This window comes from Sander lucioperca, chromosome 21, assembly GCF_008315115.2.
Source record: "Sander lucioperca isolate FBNREF2018 chromosome 21, SLUC_FBN_1.2, whole genome shotgun sequence".
Taxonomy (NCBI): domain Eukaryota; kingdom Metazoa; phylum Chordata; class Actinopteri; order Perciformes; family Percidae; genus Sander; species Sander lucioperca.
The window spans coordinates 24,515,725-24,536,705 of record NC_050193.1 but is presented as its reverse complement, the minus strand read 5'-3'; the positions used below and the strand labels follow the sequence as shown (position 1 = coordinate 24,536,705).

Below are 20,981 nucleotides of genomic sequence, written 5' to 3'. Positions count from 1 at the left end.
AGAGTATCTCAACTGACTGACGACTGAACCAATCAAATGCTGTCTGTTTAATAAAAAGTAAATCACCATGAAATATCACAATTTCCCTTTTTATGGCAAGTAATTTTCAACTTGTAGAAAATAAAAGTAAAAACATTTCAATAGTAAGATTGGACAAAACACAACAGGCTACGTACAACAGTTTATATTTGATAAATGGCATGATGCTTGGCTGATTGTTTGCCAAGAAATAAACTGCATATGTGATAATTACACATATTCAAGCAATAATTTGTAAACCAAGCCTTATTGGGTGGCAAGTTCATGAGTTAAATGATGGAAAACATATGCCTTATGCCTTGTTTGGTTTTAATTTCCACCCAAGGGAGGTGAGCTGGTTTCAGAAACATAAGATTTGTCTAAATACAGTATTTTCCACCTGTGTCTTTCAGTCAGTCCAAATTCCCCCACAAAAGTGTGGTATCTTGTGGTCAAAGTTCAGTCAGGACTTGATCCCAAGTAAAACGTGTCTCTTCGATATATCAACAGTACACAACAGAAGCTGGACTCTCTTTTAAATACAGTTAAGTTAAAAATCTGACCATACTTAAACAAATCATAGGCACATACAGTATGCCTGTGCAGGACGTCTTATGAAAATAAAATACTGGCTATAGAGTGTTTCCTTTTGCAATGTTTTTTGTCTTTCTCTCGTGTGCTCCAGATGTTTTAGTGCGTCGTCTTCTTGGGTACTTTGCCAAATTTAGCATCAAATCCGAGACCTAAAGAGAGAAAACCAAAGGTGTGATTAAGGAGCAAAGAAAAGCCTTAGCAGCTAAACAGAAAGGATTGTACACTCGGGATTTAAACAATAAAATTACTAATTTAGCCAATGAAAACAAATAATTTGAGCATTCCACCTTTTTTTTTTTTTTTTTTTTTTTTTAACAATGTCTGGGTTATATTTTACTGACTCCCCTTCAGCTATACTCTCAATGCATAATTTACCACTCAACCAAATTGTTTGTGTGGGAGGATTCCCCAATTGGACCTAATTGTTTGTAATAAACACATACAGTAACTGCCTCAGACTACGGTTGAAGTCTTCAACCATGTTTTTGCAAGCATTTTCTAGTGTTATAGTCCGTCATCCACTTTTCAGTGATACAATGCATTAATGAGAAAAATGCAGAGAGGGCAACAGTGTGTTAAACCAGAATTAACTCTCACCAAGGAACACCAGGATGGTGCCAAGCCACTGCATCATACTCATGACGTTGCCAAACAGAATAACGGAGCCGAGGATGGTAAAGAACTTCCTCGTGGTGGTGACGATGGAGCAGGTCAGAGGGCCAAAATACACCACCGTCATGAAGATGAAGGTCTGGTAAAGGAATTTAGAAAAAAACAAAAAAACATTAAGAAATGTAATTTAGATTTTAGACAAAATCTTTTATCAAAGTAAAGGATTTCTTCCAAGGGAACAACACAACACCATCCATCATCTCATACAAGTATCCATCCACCCACCTGGCCTAAAGCACTGGTCAGTCCAAACAGAAGAATGTTGTAGATGATGCTCGGGTGGCGTTCAGTAAATTGTAGGAACTCCCATACCTCCCCTGTCCACAATACCGCTGAGAGGAAGAAAATAGTCAGAAAATGTCATTTCAAAAACAACTCAGTAATTGAACATAATCTTCCATATAGTTGCCTTATCCTTGGCACTGATGTGCTAAGACAATCAGATCATAGTGTGGGCATACGGCATCACCAAGTGGTGTAATACAGTAACAGCAGTTAGATGAAGCCTTGGTGTGGAGGTGTCATGGATTCGTGGGAGTGGAAGTATAAGAATACCTTTGTATCTGGGGAAATAACAGCACTTCAAAGCTTATCGACTTCTGATAAAAGGCAGCAGGAGTGTCTTTAGGTGTGTGCAGAAACTAAACCTGAGGACGGCATTTTAATGCAGCCTGGAACTGAATTTATCACCTTTGAAAAAAATATGTTTTTTAATGTAATGCGTCCTATGAAAGAGGGAGGCAGATGTGCAGTAGAGATGGACACTTACTAGAGAGATAGCAGGCACTGTCAATTAGTTTAGCTATAAGAATGATAAAAGTTTCTCAGTTCTGTGGCCAGGATAGCTCAGTCGGTAGAGGAGGCGCACATATACAGAGGTTCATGCCTCGATGCAAAAGGTGCAGGGTTCGAATCCGACCTGGGATTGTTTCCTGCATGTCTTCCCCCTCTCATTGCTTTCCTATCATTAAGGTGGAAATGCCCAAAAAATTATCTAAAAAAAAAAAGTTTCTCAGTTCTCACACTGGCTTTGACCTTTTGATCGTTATCTCACAGCCCATAAGTGCTTAACCTTAGAAAGCACCTCATTAAATTGTATTATTTTTATGTGCTTTACTCTTCAGCATATTACAGCAACCTCCTCACTGAACTGCAGGCTTTGAGGTGCAGGATTCCTTATCTATAAAGATAACACTGAACACTTTGATTTGACTGAATTAATGAGTTTTGGGCTCCTGAGAGAATAGTGTTCAGCTTTACTTAAAGAGCCTCTTGTTTGGGTTTTTTACTTAGTCGGACTGCCATTAGCTACTGCATCCCAGCAGCGTTCCATTTCTGAATTATTTTTATGACACTACAAATCAACACAACTAATAATGACGTAACACTTTACAGCACGTGACAGCAATAATATAATTCAGCTGTTGATACTAAAACCACCATAAAGCGATATGACATATACACCAGCACTGTAATAAAATACCTCAACTTGTATTCAAGACATGTTAATTAATCTGGGCCTTCACTTAAGATTATTTTAGACCTTTTCAGTCTTGTCAGACATTTTACAGTACATGTGCAAAACTGCAGAATACCCAAGTAACCTGTATAATGTGGCACTGGTGAGCATGTTAACACAATATGACAATTAAAAGTTTTAGCTCAAGAACAAGCAAATATGTGCCACCAAATGGCAGGATATAAAAACACTACATCAGTTTAATAACAACAATGTTTAAATTGTTTGGGGTTTGAAAATGATCAAAAAGCCTAACAAATATTAAAATCGTTGCTTTTAGCGTTCTCTGACAATTCGCCGTTGCTTCGCAACAGGACGTTCAGTGCACCAGTGTTTCTGTTTCATGTGGCCATATTTTGGCAGTACTGAACCATATCAAGGTAATTTTGCTGATTAGTTTCTCCTCTCTGGCTGCAGGTGTGCCAATTGGCCCGGTGTAGTTTTGGTTTGGGATGAAGCCTTCCATGCTTCCTGGCACTTCACGGCACATATTCATTTGGACGAGAATTGGGCAAAAAGCATGGTTGCTGGACTCACCTAGTCCCAGCACCAGAGTGGACCACATGTTGATGTTCAGCATCATGTGGTTGGCACTTGTCTGGAAGCGAGCCCTCATGTGGTCCTGGGCCACACCAGTCAAACCGTCCAATGTCAGAGAGATCAGCTACGGCAGAGCGAAATGCACCATCCAAGCCATGAGACAAATGCCATAGAAATGTCACAGTAACTATGGCTACAGTAGGAAGACATAGATGGATCAGGGTGCAAGTGAAATGGATGGAACATAAAGCTATATTAACTCACCAACAGAATCTCTCCAAACCCAAAAACATGGTCATCTGCAACAGCTGAGCTCTTGTTGGGTTTGTAGAGGAACAGCGCTACACCGCTCACAATAAGCAGCACACACAGATACTTAGCCAGTGGGTACTTCTTCCTTAGTATTGTCACACCGAGGATCATCACTGCAACAACACAACAACAGCATGATGGACGGTTTTAACAATGGATACCAGGGAGACATCTCTAGGGTTTGAGGTAATCCTACCCTGGACACAATGTCAGACCTTTACCCCTGAGAGTGGAAAATTGTGAAAGAGTGTGTGTGTGTTTCTCTATTTGTAACAAGAGATAACTAGCTGTGAGCTGCGAGATATAACCTTCATGTACAAACAGAACATACTGTAACCTGCCATATGTGCTCTCAACTCAATACGTGAAAAGAATTTGCTTACTTAATGTATCCTTGATCAGTTTAGAACGATATCAGAATCACGCTTGTGTGTAGGCAGAAAGCAGAAGGCTAACTACAAGTGATATTATCAGATTTACCTGGTATGGGCTTGCAGGATTTTCCCAACACCTATCAGAAAAACATAGCTTTAGGATACGATGGCACCAAGCATTAATAAATCCATAAGAATCACGTTAACCAACTAACACTGCCCTATCTAAAGGGGCAGACTCACCTGTGTGGGGTAGTTGACATACTGAAGGGCAGAGTTACTGGACACCATGGCTCCAAGATAAGAGAGGGAACACAGCCCATAGAGCCAGCTCTTGGTGTGATCCGGCTTGGAGCCCTCAAAAAACTGGATCACTGACGATAAAGAGGAAGAGCTGGCTTCAGAAAGTTTTTTTATATTAACCACTTTTATTAGTTTTTAGGACTAGGGCGATATGCTTCTGTCCCGATTGGATTCTTTCATGATACATGGGTGCTGATTTGATTTGTATTGCGATTTTTATTTATTGCGACTCTAGAAGTATTGTGATTCCATAGTATTGAGTATTGCTATTTTCATTTCCTTCTTTAACAAAAACAACAGTTGAATAATATACTTCAGACAATATACAGTGAGGAAAATAAGTATTTGAACACCCTGCTATTTTGCAAGTTCTCCCACTTAGAAATCATGGAGGGGTCTGAAATTGTCATTGTAGGTGCATGTCCACTGTGAGAGACAATCTAAAAAAAAAAATCCAGAAATCACAATGTATGATTTTTTAACTATTTATTTGTATGATACAGCTGCAAATAAGTATTTGAACACCTGAGAAAATCAATGTTAATATTTGGTACAGTAGCCTTTGTTCGCAATTACAGAGGTCAAACGTTTCCTGTAGTTTTTCACCAGGTTTGCACACACTGCAGGAGGGATTTTGGCCCACTCCTCCACACAGATCTTCTCTAGATCAGTCAGGTTTCTGGGCTGTCGCTGAGAAACACGGAGTTTGAGCTCCCTCCAAAGATTCTCTATTGGGTTTAGGTCTGGAGACTGGCTAGGCCATGCCAGAACCTTGATATGCTTCTTACAGAGCCACTCCTTGGTTATCCTGGCTGTGTGCTTCGGGTCATTGTCATGTTGGAAGACCCAGCCTCGACCCATCTTCAATGCTCTAACTGAGGGAAGGAGGTTGTTCCCCAAAATCTCGCAATACATGGCCCCGGTCATCCTCTCCTTAATACAGTGCAGTCGCCCTGTCCTATGTGCAGAAAAACACCCCCAAAGCATGATGCTACCACCCCCATGCTTCACAGTAGGGATGGTGTTCTTGGGATGGTACTCATCATTCTTCTTCCTCCAAACACAGTTAGTGGAATTATGACCAAAAAGTTCTATTTTGGTCTCATCTGACCACATGACTTTCTCCCATGACTCCTCTGGATCATCCAAATGGTCATTGGCAAACTTAAGACGGGCTTTGACATGTGCTGGTTTAAGCAGGGGAACCTTCCGTGCCATGCATGATTTCAAACCATGACGTCTTAGTGTATTACCAACAGTAACCTTGGAAACGGTGGTCTTAGCTCTTTTCAGGTCATTGACCAGCTCCTCCCGTGTAGTTCTGGGCTGATTTCTCACCTTTCTTAGGATCATTGAGACCCCACGAGGTGAGATCTTGCATGGAGCCCCAGTCCGAGGGAGATTGACAGTCATGTTTAGCTTCTTCCATTTTCTAATGATTGCTCCAACAGTGGACCTTTTTTCACCAAGCTGCTTGGCAATTTCCCCATAGCCCTTTCCAGCCTTGTGGAGGTGTACAATTTTGTCTCTAGTGTCTTTGGACAGCTCTTTGGTCTTGGCCATGTTAGTAGTTGTTTCTTACTGATTGTATGGGGTGGACAGGTGTCTTTATGCAGCTAACGACCTCAAACAGGTGCATCTAGGACCTAATTATAGGATAATAAATGGAGTGGAGGTGGACATTTTAAAGGCAGACTAACAGGTCTTTGAGGGTCAGAATTCTAGCTGATAGACAGGTGTTCAAATACTTATTTGCAGCTGTATCATACAAATAAATAGTTAAAAAATCATACATTGTGATTTCTGGATTTTTTTTTTTAGATTATGTCTCTCACAGTGGACATGCACCTACGATGACAATTTCAGACCCCTCCATGATTTCTAAGTGGGAGAACTTGCAAAATAGCAGGGTGTTCAAATACTTATTTTCCTCACTGTATCATAACACATTTCTAAAAACTATTCTTTCTAAGATGAATGCACACCACATGTCAGTGTGACATTTATTTCATTTGTAAAGAAGTACATAACATGTATTTCTGCTTTTGCTCCGTTTTGCTGGAAACGGGTATGATGTAGTCGCCGTCAGCGGTAACGTACAAACAGAAAATATTTAGGCGAATCATTGGTAAAAAATAAATAAATAGAAAATCAACATTCTAGGGAAAAGAATCCATTATACATACACATTTTTTTTCCATGCCTATTAGTTCTTGTGTGCAGCACATACTCACAGATCTTAGCAAACAGAGCACTGACAATACACTGGATAAGGACCAATGTCCGGGCAAATCTGAACTTCTCCTGTTGGTCTCCCTGTCCATAATCACCTCGCGTGCTGGAAGAGTCAGAGAGACAACAGTTGAGTGCAACAGATCACAGACAATCTTAAGTAACCTACAATGGCATTCCTGGCAGAAGCATGGGTGTTTATATGTTGAAGAGTGGAGTGCTCTCATGAGTCCCCAAGCTATGAAAAGGCCCCCCAGAAAAGAGAGACCATAATGCATTAAGTTACAACTGACAGGGTGGGCTGGTGGTGGTGACATTTTGTTAGGGGGGCAAGAATCTTTAGCAGCTTGCTTGCTGGTGTCAATGGGCAATCATCACCAGGAACTCATAGGAAACAGTAATGTTGTTTAATAACAATGGAAGTCAATCATTTAGGTTTGTGAAAGGGCTGCTTGGGTGAGACACCAGTTTCGAGTCATCATTTTGAAACCATATATGATCCCTGTTAGTGACAACATACCATCTGTGTCATGCCTCAGTATGTGACATGCAATAGAAACTGAGCTCCCCTTATTTCATTCACTTTTTATAGAGAACCACAAATTACTCGTTTTTTTTTTTTTTTTTACAGTTGAATGTTAATAAACATTTAATCAGATAGTAATCTATCTATGAACAATAATGACACAACTTTAGTGAACTATAAATAGAGGGTGCATTTATAATATGACCAGAATGTCAAGCCAAACTCCATTACAAAATTTAATGTCAGATTTGCCTTTTTGCGTTGGTAAAGGCAACGTTAATACCTCGGATGACGTTGCATTAACGAACAGTTAGCAATCACAGTTAGTTAACAGTTAGCAAGTAACGCGCTAGCATATGCTGTACTGTGTTGTGCATTATATATAGCTACGTCAAATTAAAAATAATGGCTCGTATTGATTCGGGAACTGTCGGCATGAAAGCCACCATTACAATTGGCGGATTTTTGAATGGAGTTTAGCACAGAACAGAACTGTGAAATAAACCAAGCAGGTTAATTAGCTAACTGTTACTTACATAGTTTCTTGTAATATTCCGTAGTAAAAGTAACACACGAAGACTCCGAGGAAGCAAACGATGAACCGTATCCGCATGTTGTCCCACATCGAGGCAGGCTTCCCAGCTCCCTTTCCCACAGCCATGCTATCGTCCAACAGCCCGGGTATGTTAACCGACACCGCTCCGCTCCCCGCGCCCCTCACACCGACGTCCCGCTCCACGATGAGGCGAGCCGGTATATGGTGCTCGCGTTTTCACGTTAGCTGTTTCTGTGGTAGTAAAGGTTTTGCCTTCAAACCTTCTTGTGCACAGTAATTGTTAATTGCCAAAGCTCGCTAACGGTAACGTTACCTTGAATTGTTTGGAGCTGCACAGACACTCACATATCATGTCAATTGTTTGTTTTGAATCATTCTGATGTATCTAAATTTCTCCTCCAGGACAGCTGTAAAATCATAAACATCCCATTCCCACCTGGTTTCTGTAAGTGAGCTGTCCTGTCAGGCAAGTCCAGTTCGTATTTTCATTTAGAAATTAAAGACTATAATTAGTAGAGAAAAAAGCGGTATCGTCCATAGGTAGCGTCAGGAAAATGGATTTTATGAAAGGACCTCAGTGGTGTCAACAGCTATGCCTGAACAATTAGATTTTTGTTATTAGTTTAATAAATTAAATCTTGAACACAAATACATGATTATATGCGTGTGTGTGTGTGTGTGTGTAGACACTAAACTTTAGTGTAACGATTAAAATAAATGTACTAAAATAATAGTAAAAAAATATTGGCATCGAAATATACTTAAAGTACCAGAAGTAAAAGTACTCACTATGCAGAATGGCCCATTTCACAATGATATATATTATATTATTGTAATGTGTACATCACTTATGTTGCAGTTGCATTTTATTTTAATTGCTGTATATACTGCTGGTAGCTTAACATATAATAATACATCATAATTTGTTAGCTGATTTATATTTTGTATTAATAATCTAAATCTGCAAAGTAACTAAAGTTGTCAAATAAATGTAGTGGAGTAACAAATCAAGTACAATATTTGCCTCCACATTGTAGTGGAGTAGAAGTATAAAGTAGACACTCAAGTACTTGTACAACAAAATTTTACTTAAGTATGGTACTTGAGTAAATGTACTTAGTTACTTTCCACCACTGCAGAAATAGGAATTGTTATAATTTCATTGGCTGTGTTATGTCGTGTGGCAGTTGCAAAGGCAGCTATTACAAAAATGAGGTCCTTCCTCGAAAACGTTGCGTGCCTTTTTGTCGTCCTAGGATGTGGATCACACTTATTGGTCCATGTAAGGCAATACAGATCCTTTCTTGACCAATCACAAAGCAGAGTTTGGTGAAAAAAGGCGGTGCTTTGATTAAAACCCCGCAAATCCACGTGTCAAAGGCAAGTAACAACAACACCACAGGAATGATAAGGAGTACAGAAGGTATTTAAACGGCCAGAACATCTGGTTATTTTACTTTCTTCACAATGCCAACAACAGCACACTAAACAATAAAAGTATGAAAAGGGTGCATAATCAGGTCTAATTAAAAAATACCTATTTTTTCAACTATAGGTATGTTTTTTTATGAGTGTTGCATAGGATCATGCTGACAAAGACAGTGTTTTATCCATTTGAACATTAACTCCAGCAGATGGAATCAACCTCTTTAACATCCATATCTGACCAGAACCATGTGGTCCAAAGAGGCTCTGATTAAAACTTTTTTTTTTTAAACTCAGCTTGACCCACTCAAATTCTTAAAAAGTTGACAAAATTGCAATCGTTTGGCAAGTAAAGCTAATAAAACATCCATTCCTGCTTATAAAACAAAGTATAGACAGAAGTCAGCTTCTTTCAGTGAATACAACAACAGTATTACCAGCCTCATAACTCCTTAAAAAGATACAAAAATATATATCTTCTTAGAAATACATCTGTAGAAAAGCAGGCCACCATTAAACTATGGGCCAAAAATATGTCTCTTCAAACAAACTGAAATTTCAGGATCAAACCTATCAAGTTTGTTTCTCAAATTAAGCTGAAAGCATCTAAACTTAACAATTCTTTAATAAACAGTAAAGGATAGTAAGAAAGTAATACTTGTGTGTTGTAAGTGCTTGGTTTTTTTTTTTTTACTCTGAATTCACTTATTTTAAATTCAAAATGAAAACATCCCCAGCAGACTGCAGTCTTTGTCTGAACTGCTGATGCACAACTAAAACAATATTAAGTTTTATCAAAAACTTAGTCAGCCGTAAAAAACAAACAAAAAAAACACACATTTCCAGTCCTGTAGTTAATCCACAGCTCACATAGGGAATACTAAGTACGGATGAGGTAAATATCAGCTTAAACAAAGCATCCTGCAGGTGGAAATAATCAGTAAAACAGACAGATTTTAGTTAAAGTTAATCTGAAGTATAAATCACAGTCTCTTGTTTTGATCACAGTGATCATGGCACGTTACAGCAGTGATGAGCCAGGTGTATCTGTAAAGCATATCCAGTTTCTGCAGGTTCTGGCAGTGCAGTGTGGTTTAGCCCTGAGATGATGCTCTGCTCAGATATCCACCTACTGCATGCCCAGGTGCCTGGTAGGAGAGGCCTGACCTGGGCAGCCGGTGACCGGAGAGACTGACAGCCCACGGAAGAGGAGGTCCATGGAGGGCAGGAGGGGCTTTAGAAGACTGACAGGGCAGAAAGCGGAGCCTCCATGGGGGGTAAAGTTGACCTTGTTGGGGTCAGGGCAGGATGGCTGAAGGAGAGGCTCATCCTGACAGGCAGCCCTGGAGGTAAAGAGATGGAGAGTTGGCATGTAAAACCACAGCTTTTCATGTATAGTTTAATAAATTAAGAATTATTTAGTCCATGAAATGTAAGAATATAGTCAAACATGTCATTCACAAGGTCCCATAAGCCAAGGACGCAACCCATTAAAAGGATAACCTTTTCTTTTGTGAGTTTTCATCGATACTGTGACTGGAGAAAGCGTTTGCTCACTTTGGCATTCTTCTACCAAGATAAGGCAAATTTGCACATGATAATAAATGAAGCTGTGATTTCTTGTTAGATGGTCTGAGAAACAAATTAGAGAAGTGCGTGAATTAAAAGGATAAACATTTTTGTAAGTTTTAATAAAGGGCTGATAAAGGGCTACAATAATTATTAATCAATTAATTGATTAGTCTATAAAATAAACAATAGTGTCTTCAAATGTCTTGTTTTGTGCAACAGTTCAAAACCCAAATAGATTCAATTTAGAAATATATAAAAACAGGGAAATTCCCACATTTGAGAAGCTGGAACCAGTGATGTTTGACATATTTACTTGATCAAAATATTTAAATATCATAAAAATAGTTATAGATCAATTTATTAAGCAAATAATCAACTTATCGTTTAGCTCTAATTTCAATCAAAAAATGTTCCCATGCTGGAAAGCTGAAATTTAAAAATGGACTGCAGAAAGCCGAAGTTACAGAAATTTGTATCATGTAAACTATATATCCACACATTAACGGTGATCTTCTGCCAACCTATGCTAAAAATACTGGTGTAGATAGATGTCTCAAATTTGTTTTGGTTTGATCTGATCTTGATGTAGAGCTTTAATGATATGCTCTTTTGCTTTCTTGGTACTTAAGGGGGTTTTGGTGGGTTCCCAAAGTAAATGTTTGGCCCCTATTGGCTTACCGGCCACAGTGACTAGGAAATACATGATCATGTGATCTATGCATAATGCTCTGGTCTGAAAAGGTGTTTACTTACAACGCCTCCTCGCACACTCGTACTCGCTCGCAGCCTTCTGGCGGCTCGCGCTGGAAGCCGTGAGTTTTGTTTGGCCGAGGAGCGGAGGAGCAGGGCTGCAACAAAGGAGGATCCAGTGCAAATGAAGGGAGTGATGTGGACGGAGCGGGACACAGTGTCTCACAGTCCACTGGCTCTGCATGACAGAAACAGGACAGAAATACCCAAACTCTTATTAATAATACGAAAATTATACATAGCTGTTTTTAAACCTCATCATTCAGTTTCAAAAGTACATCACAAAAAAGTCTATAGAGTTGTCTAACCTGGCTCTCCCATGGGACAGGGAGACAGTGACGGAGACAGAAGAGATGGGTTCAATGGAGAAGGGGAATTTGAAGGAGACACAAGCGATGGATCTAAAGGACAGGGGGACTGAGAAGGAGAGAGGAGGGAAGGATCCAGATCCAGGGGGCCAGGGGAGGGCTCACTCTGAGAGCCACTGCTGCATCTCTGGACAGGGACAGGGGCCCTGTGGCCATCTGGGATATCCAGAATCTGGAATATTCAAGAGAAAACAAGTGAAGGGGTCAGAAACAATACAGGGCAGAGTGTGATAGGCTTTCCTTTCTGGGAGTCAGGGTTTACTAAAAAAAAGGCTAGAAAGTATGTAGATAAAGATGACTTTTTAATTCTTTTTTTTTCACGATTATAATTAAGGTGTTTCATGCCAATAAGCTGATCCTCTTAGGATTGCTAACCTGTGCTATGCAGCTGCTTAGACATTAGGTCAAAATGTAGGCCCCCTGGGTATTATAAAACAGTCTCAGTATCAAAAGTTAGATACAAAAGTAATGATTTACTTTCAATAGTTTACTAATCTTTACCCTAACCCTCAGTGGTTGTAAGCATAGCTCACTGTCCTAACCTCGTGCAGATCCTCAGGTTTCTCAGAAACAAACACCTCTTCCAGCTCCAAGTTGAGGCCTTCAACACTACGTCGCAGTCGTGGAGCGAGTCTGTTCAGGGGTATCAGGGGCAGTGTCTGGAGAAAAAAGTCAAATACAGGCAAAACTTGAGAGAGTGTGCTTAATGGTGTACTTTAAAAGCAATAGTGTTTCTTCACTTGTGTAAAATAGTGTTGTGGTTCTGGTTCTATACTGGCTGTGTTTAAATTTTACACTACAAGCGCATAACCACTTTTTTTTTTTTTTTTTTAAATATCAAAAACTGGCTTTAGTTTATACTGAAATACAGAGAAACACTTAGTGTTTCATTATTTTTACAAAATGTGTTTGTATACCGGTTGTGTGTGTGTGTGTGTCAGATTTGTGCATATTTGGATACATTTGAGCAATTTGAGATTTTTTTATGCTTGAAATCAACTATGTAGAGGTCAAATATGGGCCGTTTTACGAAAATTGATGGCTAATTGCAAATGTTGTCCGACTGTGTGTCGCAGTTCAGCAGGAGCTCAGCAGGCTACGTGACAGTGGGCGGTGCTGCCTCGCCGCCCGGCGTGTCCTACTTCATAGACTCCGGCTCGCTGTGAGCTAGCTGGATCTCCGTCACGAAGGGAAGCCTGCGGCGCTCCATACCTGCGTTTCTGGGTTTCTGGACTACAAAATGCAGAGGCCCTGATGGAGTTCCAGGGCCTGCAGCTAGCCGCGATCTTTACTCATAGGATTGAAGGGACAGTAGCAGCTAACGAAAACCCTAATGTTCACAAAAATGCATTAAATTGAAATCGGACACCATTGTTAGCTTTATAAGACCTTGGGGTAGATGTTATATAAGTGGCGTGACGAAATTCAAACTGTAAATATACTCTAATTATGCCGAAAATGAAGCTAACTAGCCGCGATCTGTACACATAGGATTGAAGGGACAGTAGCAGCTAACGAAAACCCTAATGTTCACAAAAATGCATTAAATTGAAATCGGACACCATTGTTAGCTTTATAAGACCTTGGGGTAGATGTTATATAAGTGGCGTGACGAAATTCAAACTGTAAATATACTCTAATTATGCCAAAAGTGAAGCTAACTAGCCACGATCTGTACACATAGGATTGAAGGGACAGTAGCAGCTAACGAAAACCCTAATGTTCACAAAAATGCATTAAATTGAAATCGGACACCATTGTTAGCTTTATAAGACCTTGGGGTAGTTGTCATATAAGTGGCGTGACGAAATTCAAACTGTAAATATACTCTAATTATGCCGAAATTGAAGCTAACTAGCCACGATCTGTACACATAGGATTGAAGGGACAGTAGCAGCTAACGAAATCCCTAATGTTCACAAAAATGCATTAAATTGAAATCGGACACCATTGTTAGCTTTATAAAACCTTGGGGTAGATGTTATATAAGTGGCGTGATGAAATTCAAACTGTAAATATACTCTAATTATGCTGAAAGTGAAGCTAACTAGCCGCGATCTGTACACATAGGATTGAAGGGACAGTAGCAGCTAACGAAATCCCTAATGTTCACAAAAATGCATTAAATTGAAATCAGACACCATTGTTAGCTTTATAAGACCTTGGGGTAGAAATCGCCCCGAGCCCCAGTGGTCCAGTAACCAAGAAACGGTGACCTTCACTGGGTATGGAGGTTGCTGTTTTCTCGTCAGACTGTGTGGAGCTCCTAAAGTCCGACACGTCTTACCAAATTTGCAATTAGCCATCAATTTTCGTAAAATGGCCCATATTTGAGCTTTATATAGTTGTTTCTCGCATAAAAAAGTCTCAGAAGTGAATTTAATAACGAAATAGCAGACAAACCATGTATACCTTTGCAGTGTCTGAAATATGAGACCTGCTATCTAGTCTCTAATGGATGTGTATGTGGTTTGCTCAAACCAATCAGCGCGCAGCTCATCTAAATATTCATGAGCATACCATATTTGGAAGAAAAGCTCTTGTTATAGGGCCATTAAGGGTAGTTAAGGACCCATAAAATAGCATTCAAGCAATTTTCAGCCCAACCAATGTTACATACCCTATTAGGAGACCTTAAGGAACAGTGTGAAATACCCTATATAATCATTCTATCACCCCTTTAATGGATTATAAATCATTTAAATATATATAATATAGACCTGCCCATGTCTGACTGAGCATTTTGCCCCTGTGACAGCATGATATGCTGGTTTCAGAATGTCTTTCTGTGACAGCATGGCAACACAGAGACGTGATGACAGCAGTTCCTAAGAAAAGCACTGCTGTTTTTTATATCCCTGTTACTAAGCACTTCCAAGTCTGCCTGTTTGTAGACCGTTTTGGCATCAGTAGTCGTCATGAAAACTTTGTTCTTTGTGTCATCAAAAGACAAAAGAGCAATGGGCTACCTGAGTGATGCCTGCTGCATGACCTGCTGGCAGGGGGTTTTGGGGGAGCTCATATCCTGCTGAGGGAGGGACATGGCGGGAGCGCTTCTGCAACTGGTTCCTCAGCTTGGCCACCTGAGGGCAGAGTAGAAAGAAAAATGATTCAGGAGTCACTACTTTTCATTCTGAAAAGGGAGAGGTTACTCACTTTCCCCTAAGGGGCTGTTAATGCTTCATGCCATCGGTGGGAGGATGCAGAATAAAGAGGGTGAGAAGACCTGATTAATGAACTGCTGTAGTGATAAACAAGTACTTGCCTCCCTCAGGTGCTCTGCACTGCCCCACGATGCTGAGCGCTTGTGTTTGCCGGCACTTTTCCTCCCTCGGGTCTCCTCTGCCCAGGAACTTGGAGTCTTTGAAAAAAATATTATTACAGTGTGATGAATAAAGAGTCCAGTGTTTTTCTCACAAACCTTTGGAGGCTTTGGTCAAAAATGGCCTTTTTTTGGCAGTAATTCTGGCCAACCTTTTGGAAGCCTCTTATACTTTCTGTTAAACCCAGTGAACTCCAATCAACAGTACAACTTGAGAGTACAACCCAGAAGTGTAGCCCCACAGCTGTCTTGCGCACCTGCCCCACAACAGCTGTACAGAGGAAGGCTAAGAGAAAACCACCCTGAACTGCAAAACAGCCCCGCTTCCACACACATTTGAAAACATCCAAACCACAATCATTGTAAAGACTATAAATACAGTGCAAGTATCAGCATTCAACACCTCAGTGCACTTACACACACACACACACACACACACACACACACACACACACACACACACACACACACACACACACACACACACACACACACACTATGACACACACAGTAACCTTATTATTCACAAAGTCACGTACTGTAGAGGAAAAACAACAAAGGCAAACAGAAAACAAGGAGACTTTTGTACACTTCTTCTTTTGTCAATCACAACTCCTTAACGTATCACTTTCACTCATATGACCGTACCGATTTCTTCACATTGACTCTTGATTTTCTACCAGAGGGAGTCTGGTTGACCGCTCCCGGCTGTTGGCTGGGAGCAGACGATTGGCAGTTCATCATCACCAGGTGAAACCCAGGCTGAGTTGAGCCACAGGATCAGATACTCACAGTTCTGGTGCCTCCAGTCAACTGCTTCACACAGCTGCAGACAATGATCCACTCACTGGTGTCCATGCCATTCATAAGACAGCTGACATTACACATTCAGCTCTCACTCTCTGCAGTAGGGCTCTGTCATGGTTTTCTGTCCCCAAAATACAACCTGTTATTTAGGTGTCAGCCTCAAAGCTCAGAGAAATACTGGTGCCATCACTGCCTGCAGGAAAACAGAGACACCATCTTGTCCTGTTCAGTGGATGTAGTGCATCGCCTGGCTAAATAAGTTAGAACGCGGCAGGAGTCGTCATACAGTGACATCGGTGTAGAGTTACAGCTGCCAACCCCCCCCAATCATCCAACACCAACAACCCCACCCTGCTCAAAACATGAACATGGGGATCATAGGACACAAACCTATAAAAAGACTCAAAGGTAGCAGAACATTTGGTCTGATAGTGTTTCTAGCTTGGACAACTCATTCATGTATACTTAATTCCTGTTAGCAATATGGCCACAATAATAGGAACAGGATTATTTTGACTAACAATTAATTAATTATTATATATATATAATTATAAATATAGAATTATTAATTAATTAATCAGTCCGCAAAATGTCAAATCATATTGCTTGTTTAGCTAATCAACAGTCCAAAACCAAATGATATTCAACTTAAAATTATATAAATTTGAAAAAAAGCACACATTTGGAAGGCTGCAGGCAGATAATATTTAGCATTTTTGCTTGATAAATGCCTTACACATGTACTTGGGTTATTCAAATTCTTGGCAATTCTTTTCTTTAAATTATTGATTCATTTTAGCATTAAACAGTGGTGTTGTATGAAAGGTTGCCCGCACACGTACATATGCACATCTGTAGCACAAAGCTTTTCGAATTACAGCATAGTTTAAAAGGGTTAACTACATTTATAAGGGTTATTCCGTGTACAATTTATTAGAAATCTTACACATAAGTATGTTATTTGAAAGTATATTGATTTTTTCTTTTGATTTTGTGTAACTATTAATGGAAGATGTGTGTTTGATAATGTTTGATAAATAGTGGTGTCTTGTAATCCCATACCTAATGAAGAATGAAAGTAATGCAGAAGAACTATGGCAGAAGGAGGTGCTGGGTGGGGTGGTGTTGGTGTGCATGTGTGTATGTGGTTGAGGAGAGTGCTGGGGGATGGGGTGTCTGTATAATGAGGTCAGAAGGGGTCTGTTCCTCACAATGGAAGCAAAGGGGGTTCGTTCGAGTTTAAATTGTGTCAGGAGACGAAGACGAAGCTGCGGAGCTTGGTGATGTTAGTCGGGGCTTTGTGCACTAGTTAGGAGCAGATACAGTTGCGGGGGGGAGCGAGGGAAGAACAGCAGAATTTAAAGAAGAACAAAAACGACTATTTCCAGTTGGCTGCCTTCCATCCTCAGCGTCAAACTGGAACCACCAGACACCTGCAGAGCCAACATCAGATATCTTGCCTCTATAGAAATCCTTAACATACAAGAAAAGCAAGACAGAGAGAGAACATTTGGTCTCCTGTCTGCTTTTTTTCTGCAACATGAAGCAACAGGTTTTATGGGGAAAGTGTTCTTATACCAGTATCAGCACTGGTATAACAGCCTGTCACTCATCTAGACCTAGTTATTACAGTAATTACACCAAGGTATCAACAATAATTTGACAGTGTCATGATATATTAATATATATGAATCACCTGTGTGGCTTTGTCATTGACACAGGTAACAGCCGTGCTCTCTGCCTCTTTGGGCCACTGTCCCTGCAGATAGGGTCCGACGATGGCGTCCAAAGAAAGAGTTCGGCGGATGGTGGGTTTCGGTGGGCGAGCTGTGGTCCTGTCAGCTTTAAAGAACATGAATAAAACACATTAAAGTCAGTGAGCATGTTGGTGTTGTATAAGCCTCAATACTTGTCTGAACAATGTCTGTCTTGCAGACGTAATAAAAACTCATGCCTGTGTGATCACGTTTAGCTTGTAGTAACACTGCAGATGTATAAAAACTCATTTTAGAGAAGCTAAATAGTATTTTAACACCAGTGGTAGCTGTTCATAACCTTGGTCCCAGGCTTTCTCCCTACCAATGAGCATGCAGTATGCAGAGTTGTGTGTGTGTGTGTGTGTGTGTGTGTGTGTGTGTGTGTGTGTGTGTGTGTGTGTGTGTGTGGCTCTTTGTAATCTCTGGCAGGTGTGGACCATGCCTTTGACCTGCAAAGCCATCCAACTACACAACACTGGCAACAGTCGACACACGCTATACAAGTATATCTACCACCAAAAAACACACACAGTATGTTGTCATGTTGCAGGGCAGACAGGATGTATAAATAAACACCACTACATGCAGATGCCACTTGCATGGATACAGTTGAAGGACGACAAAGAGGCTTTGTAAAGCTGCTGCTGTGTTAGCGTGAAGCATGCAGCAGAGATCCCACAGGTCAGAGTGCAAAAGGGCGACTGAGTGTCCTAATAATATTATGAGAACAGTGTTCTGTTTCAGGGTTAGCAGCCTTCATTGTTGACTTAACTTTCTCATTGCATGTTGGCATTTTACTTTTTAGACCGCAAAACAAGTGAGAAGTTTGAGTTGGTTAATATTTCCCTTTTATTTAAATAATTATTTCTGAATAATGAATGAAGAACTTATTCATTTAAAAATGGCTTCATCAACACTTTTTTTTCATTTCATTTGGCGAGTGCCTGTGACTGATATTATATGCTTTCCTTTAGGGCTGCAACCAACTAACAATATTTGCAATTATTGATTAATCTGCTGATTAATTTCTTGATTAACCGATTTTGTCTATAAAATGTCCATCACAATTTTTCAGAGCCCCAGTTTTTGTCCAAACTCTAAAAAATATTGAATTTACAATGATATAAGACAAAGAAAAGAAGCAGATCTTCACACTGGAGAAGCACATGTTTGACGAAATGACTCAAGCGATTAATGGACTATCAAAAAAGTTGCTGATTAATTTTCTGTCAATTGATTGATCGACTGATCATCTCAGCTCTACTTTCCTTTGTGGTAGGCCTACAATAATAAGTGACAGGGAAGGAAATAAAGTTAGTAAATTAAACCCTTGGCCATAAGTAACATCATTTAGATATTGATAATAAACTTTTTTAACAGTGGACCACATGGAAGTGAATGCAGATGTAACCCCCCTCCTCCTGAGTGTGTATTTACCCGTCTTGACCTCCCTGCAGAGGAGAGCGGAACCCCTCTGGAGCTGGTATGGGACTGTGGCTCTGAGGGGCTGCAGGCTGGGGTTGCTGCACCCCCGAGGCGCTCCTCCACTTCTGCCCGACATCCCCCACTCCGAGCTCCGCTTATGAAAACACTCACACGGCTTTGCTTTTTTTCGTCCCGTCGTTCACTGCAACTCTGCGCGGCGCTAGCTTTCTGTCTGCCCACATTCAGTTCATCCACAGTTATGATTCAAAACTGTGATCGGGCCTCTTGTTGGGCACCCAGCTTGATCTTTCTTTTGTGATGATGATGATGACCATGATTTTTGTTGCTTACTTTCGGGTCGAAGGAGCTACAGCAGAGACGAGCGGAGTGCAGCTTTGCAGTTTAACGCATCGTAATAAATCGCACATATTACCCTTCACGTTGCTGTCTGAAGAGAACACCAGCAGAGACCACGCGCTGCTCTCACACACTGCTGTTCGCTTACCATGTATGCAAAGTGACAACACAACAGCCAACAGCTCTGCTCAACCTGAGCAACTCTTGTGCAGTATATGATTCCAAGGCAGGACGATCTGGTTGGTTGCTGCAGAATACTACTGAACACTTATTGGTCATCACATCCATCTGTCTCCTAAAGGACCCCCCCCCCCCCCAACACACACACACACACACACACACACACACACACACACACACACACACACACACACACACACACACACCAACCATGGGGTCTGTCTGTGTGTGGCTGTATGTGTGGTCCCCAAAGTGTGGTTCAGGGACCACAAAGGTCATTACAGAGGGTCCAAACTCATAAAATAAACACTTGAAAATTATATTCAGTTTGATATCATAGCATTGTCATATAGTCTCCCAACAACTCATTTTCCCTATCTAAATAAGCACATTTGTTCATAACACATGCATTCACAGTGAGTTTTTAACTTGCTTATCCTTAATAAAATGTCAGTCTGGGGTCTTTTTTGTACCGTTTACACACTTTAAACAATAGCTTTTGTTTAGATTTGTTATTATTGATGCAACAAAACCACACGAAACACAAAAAAAGGCCTCAACTGTTACTGTCAAAGTTACTAACATAATTAAAATCAGACCAAATGTAAAGAGTGCACTGTGTTTTATAGCCAATAAGTGCAATACAATCTCATCCACATTATTCAATAATACTAACGATGTATATGTTCCTACTAGTTACAGCATATTCAACTCTAATATTGATGTATAGATATTGTTTGCATAATGACCAAAAGGCTTTAAGGTAACTTTTTTTGTATCATGCACCATTTTTGTATTTCTATTATTGTTCTCCTGAAAGATATTGAGCATGTGTATATGGTTATAGCATCATGTAAAATGACATGAGGAAAAATGAATCCAGTGGGCGTGTAGATGTTTTATAAACCCTGTATTTGACAGCCATTTCATTTCAGTTGCATGAATAAAGCGTTCTCACACTATCTCATGCGTTGTTAACTGTGGTGCTCTCTGAAAGGTGGTGTGGCTTTTTATAAATTAGCTACCTATGTTTTTCTCTTTAATACCCTCAGATTGTTCTTAGGAATTAATAAGCAATCTGGGCATTAATGCAATATATTACACCTTATAATCGTAAACCACAAGATGGAGCTAGAGCACATTTGTCCCATGCAACCGGCTGCCCCATCCAACATCTCCATTTGCCTCCCATTTTGAAACCATTTTCTTTAAAATCACTTTTTTGTTTTGGCATCTTCCTGTGTTACTCTCCTACACAAACAGACACACATAATGGAAAAAGATTTATTGCAACACAAAACAAACAAAAATAACCCATTGCATACATATTGAAAGAACATACTGCTGTTACATTTGATAACATCAGATAAAT

At 40.2% G+C, this 20,981-nt stretch overlaps 2 protein-coding genes across 5 annotated transcripts; both read right to left on the bottom strand.

Moving 5' to 3' along the window:
* slc35b1 (solute carrier family 35 member B1) lies at positions 1-8,212 on the bottom strand. Its single transcript, XM_031318894.2, has 9 exons — positions 7,627-8,212; positions 6,567-6,670; positions 4,273-4,403; positions 4,136-4,166; positions 3,608-3,768; positions 3,341-3,467; positions 1,510-1,616; positions 1,210-1,363; positions 1-761 (listed from the first exon to the last, which is right to left on the bottom strand). The coding sequence occupies exons 1-9, from the start codon at positions 7,749-7,751 to the stop codon at positions 709-711; spliced, it is 993 nt and encodes a 330-aa protein (XP_031174754.1). The 5' UTR covers positions 7,752-8,212; the 3' UTR covers positions 1-708.
* Positions 8,213-9,054: 842 nt separating this feature from the next.
* Positions 9,055-19,637, bottom strand: fam117aa (family with sequence similarity 117 member Aa). Of its 4 annotated transcripts, none has more exons than XM_031319022.2 (8): positions 19,085-19,637; positions 17,587-17,732; positions 15,027-15,122; positions 14,731-14,844; positions 12,304-12,420; positions 11,702-11,933; positions 11,397-11,571; positions 9,055-10,414 (listed from the first exon to the last, which is right to left on the bottom strand). In XM_031319022.2, exons 1-8 carry the CDS (start codon positions 19,206-19,208, stop codon positions 10,201-10,203), a joined length of 1,218 nt encoding a protein of 405 aa, XP_031174882.1. In that variant the 5' UTR covers positions 19,209-19,637; the 3' UTR covers positions 9,055-10,200. The 4 variants fall into 4 exon arrangements, with proteins under 4 accessions (XP_031174882.1, XP_031174881.1, XP_031174884.1 ...); XM_031319021.2 differs by having other exon boundaries at positions 9,055-10,420; positions 19,085-19,636; XM_031319024.2 differs by lacking the exons at positions 17,587-17,732; positions 19,085-19,637 and adding an exon at positions 15,876-16,394 and having other exon boundaries at positions 9,055-10,420.
* Positions 19,638-20,981: the final 1,344 nt, after the last annotated feature.

Bases quoted from the DNA above. Each gene is read 5' to 3' on its own strand.
- slc35b1 (XM_031318894.2), bottom strand. From the start codon at position 7,751: ATGGCTGTGGGAAAGGGAGCTGGGAAGCCTGCCTCGATGTGGGACAAC. The intron at 4,167-4,272 runs GTGAGTCTGCCC...TTTTTCTGATAG, and splicing joins ATGTCAACTACCCCACACAG to GTGTTGGGAAAATCCTGCAA. The intron at 1,364-1,509 runs GTGGGTGGATGG...TTCCTTTACCAG, and splicing joins TGACCAGTGCTTTAGGCCAG to ACCTTCATCTTCATGACGGT.
- fam117aa (XM_031319021.2), bottom strand. From the start codon at position 19,208: ATGTCGGGCAGAAGTGGAGGAGCGCCTCGGGGGTGCAGCAACCCCAGC. The intron at 17,733-19,084 runs GTAAATACACAC...TGTTCTTTAAAG, and splicing joins CTGCAGGGAGGTCAAGACGG to CTGACAGGACCACAGCTCGC. The intron at 14,845-15,026 runs GCAAGTACTTGT...CTCTGCCCTCAG, and splicing joins GTGCAGAGCACCTGAGGGAG to GTGGCCAAGCTGAGGAACCA.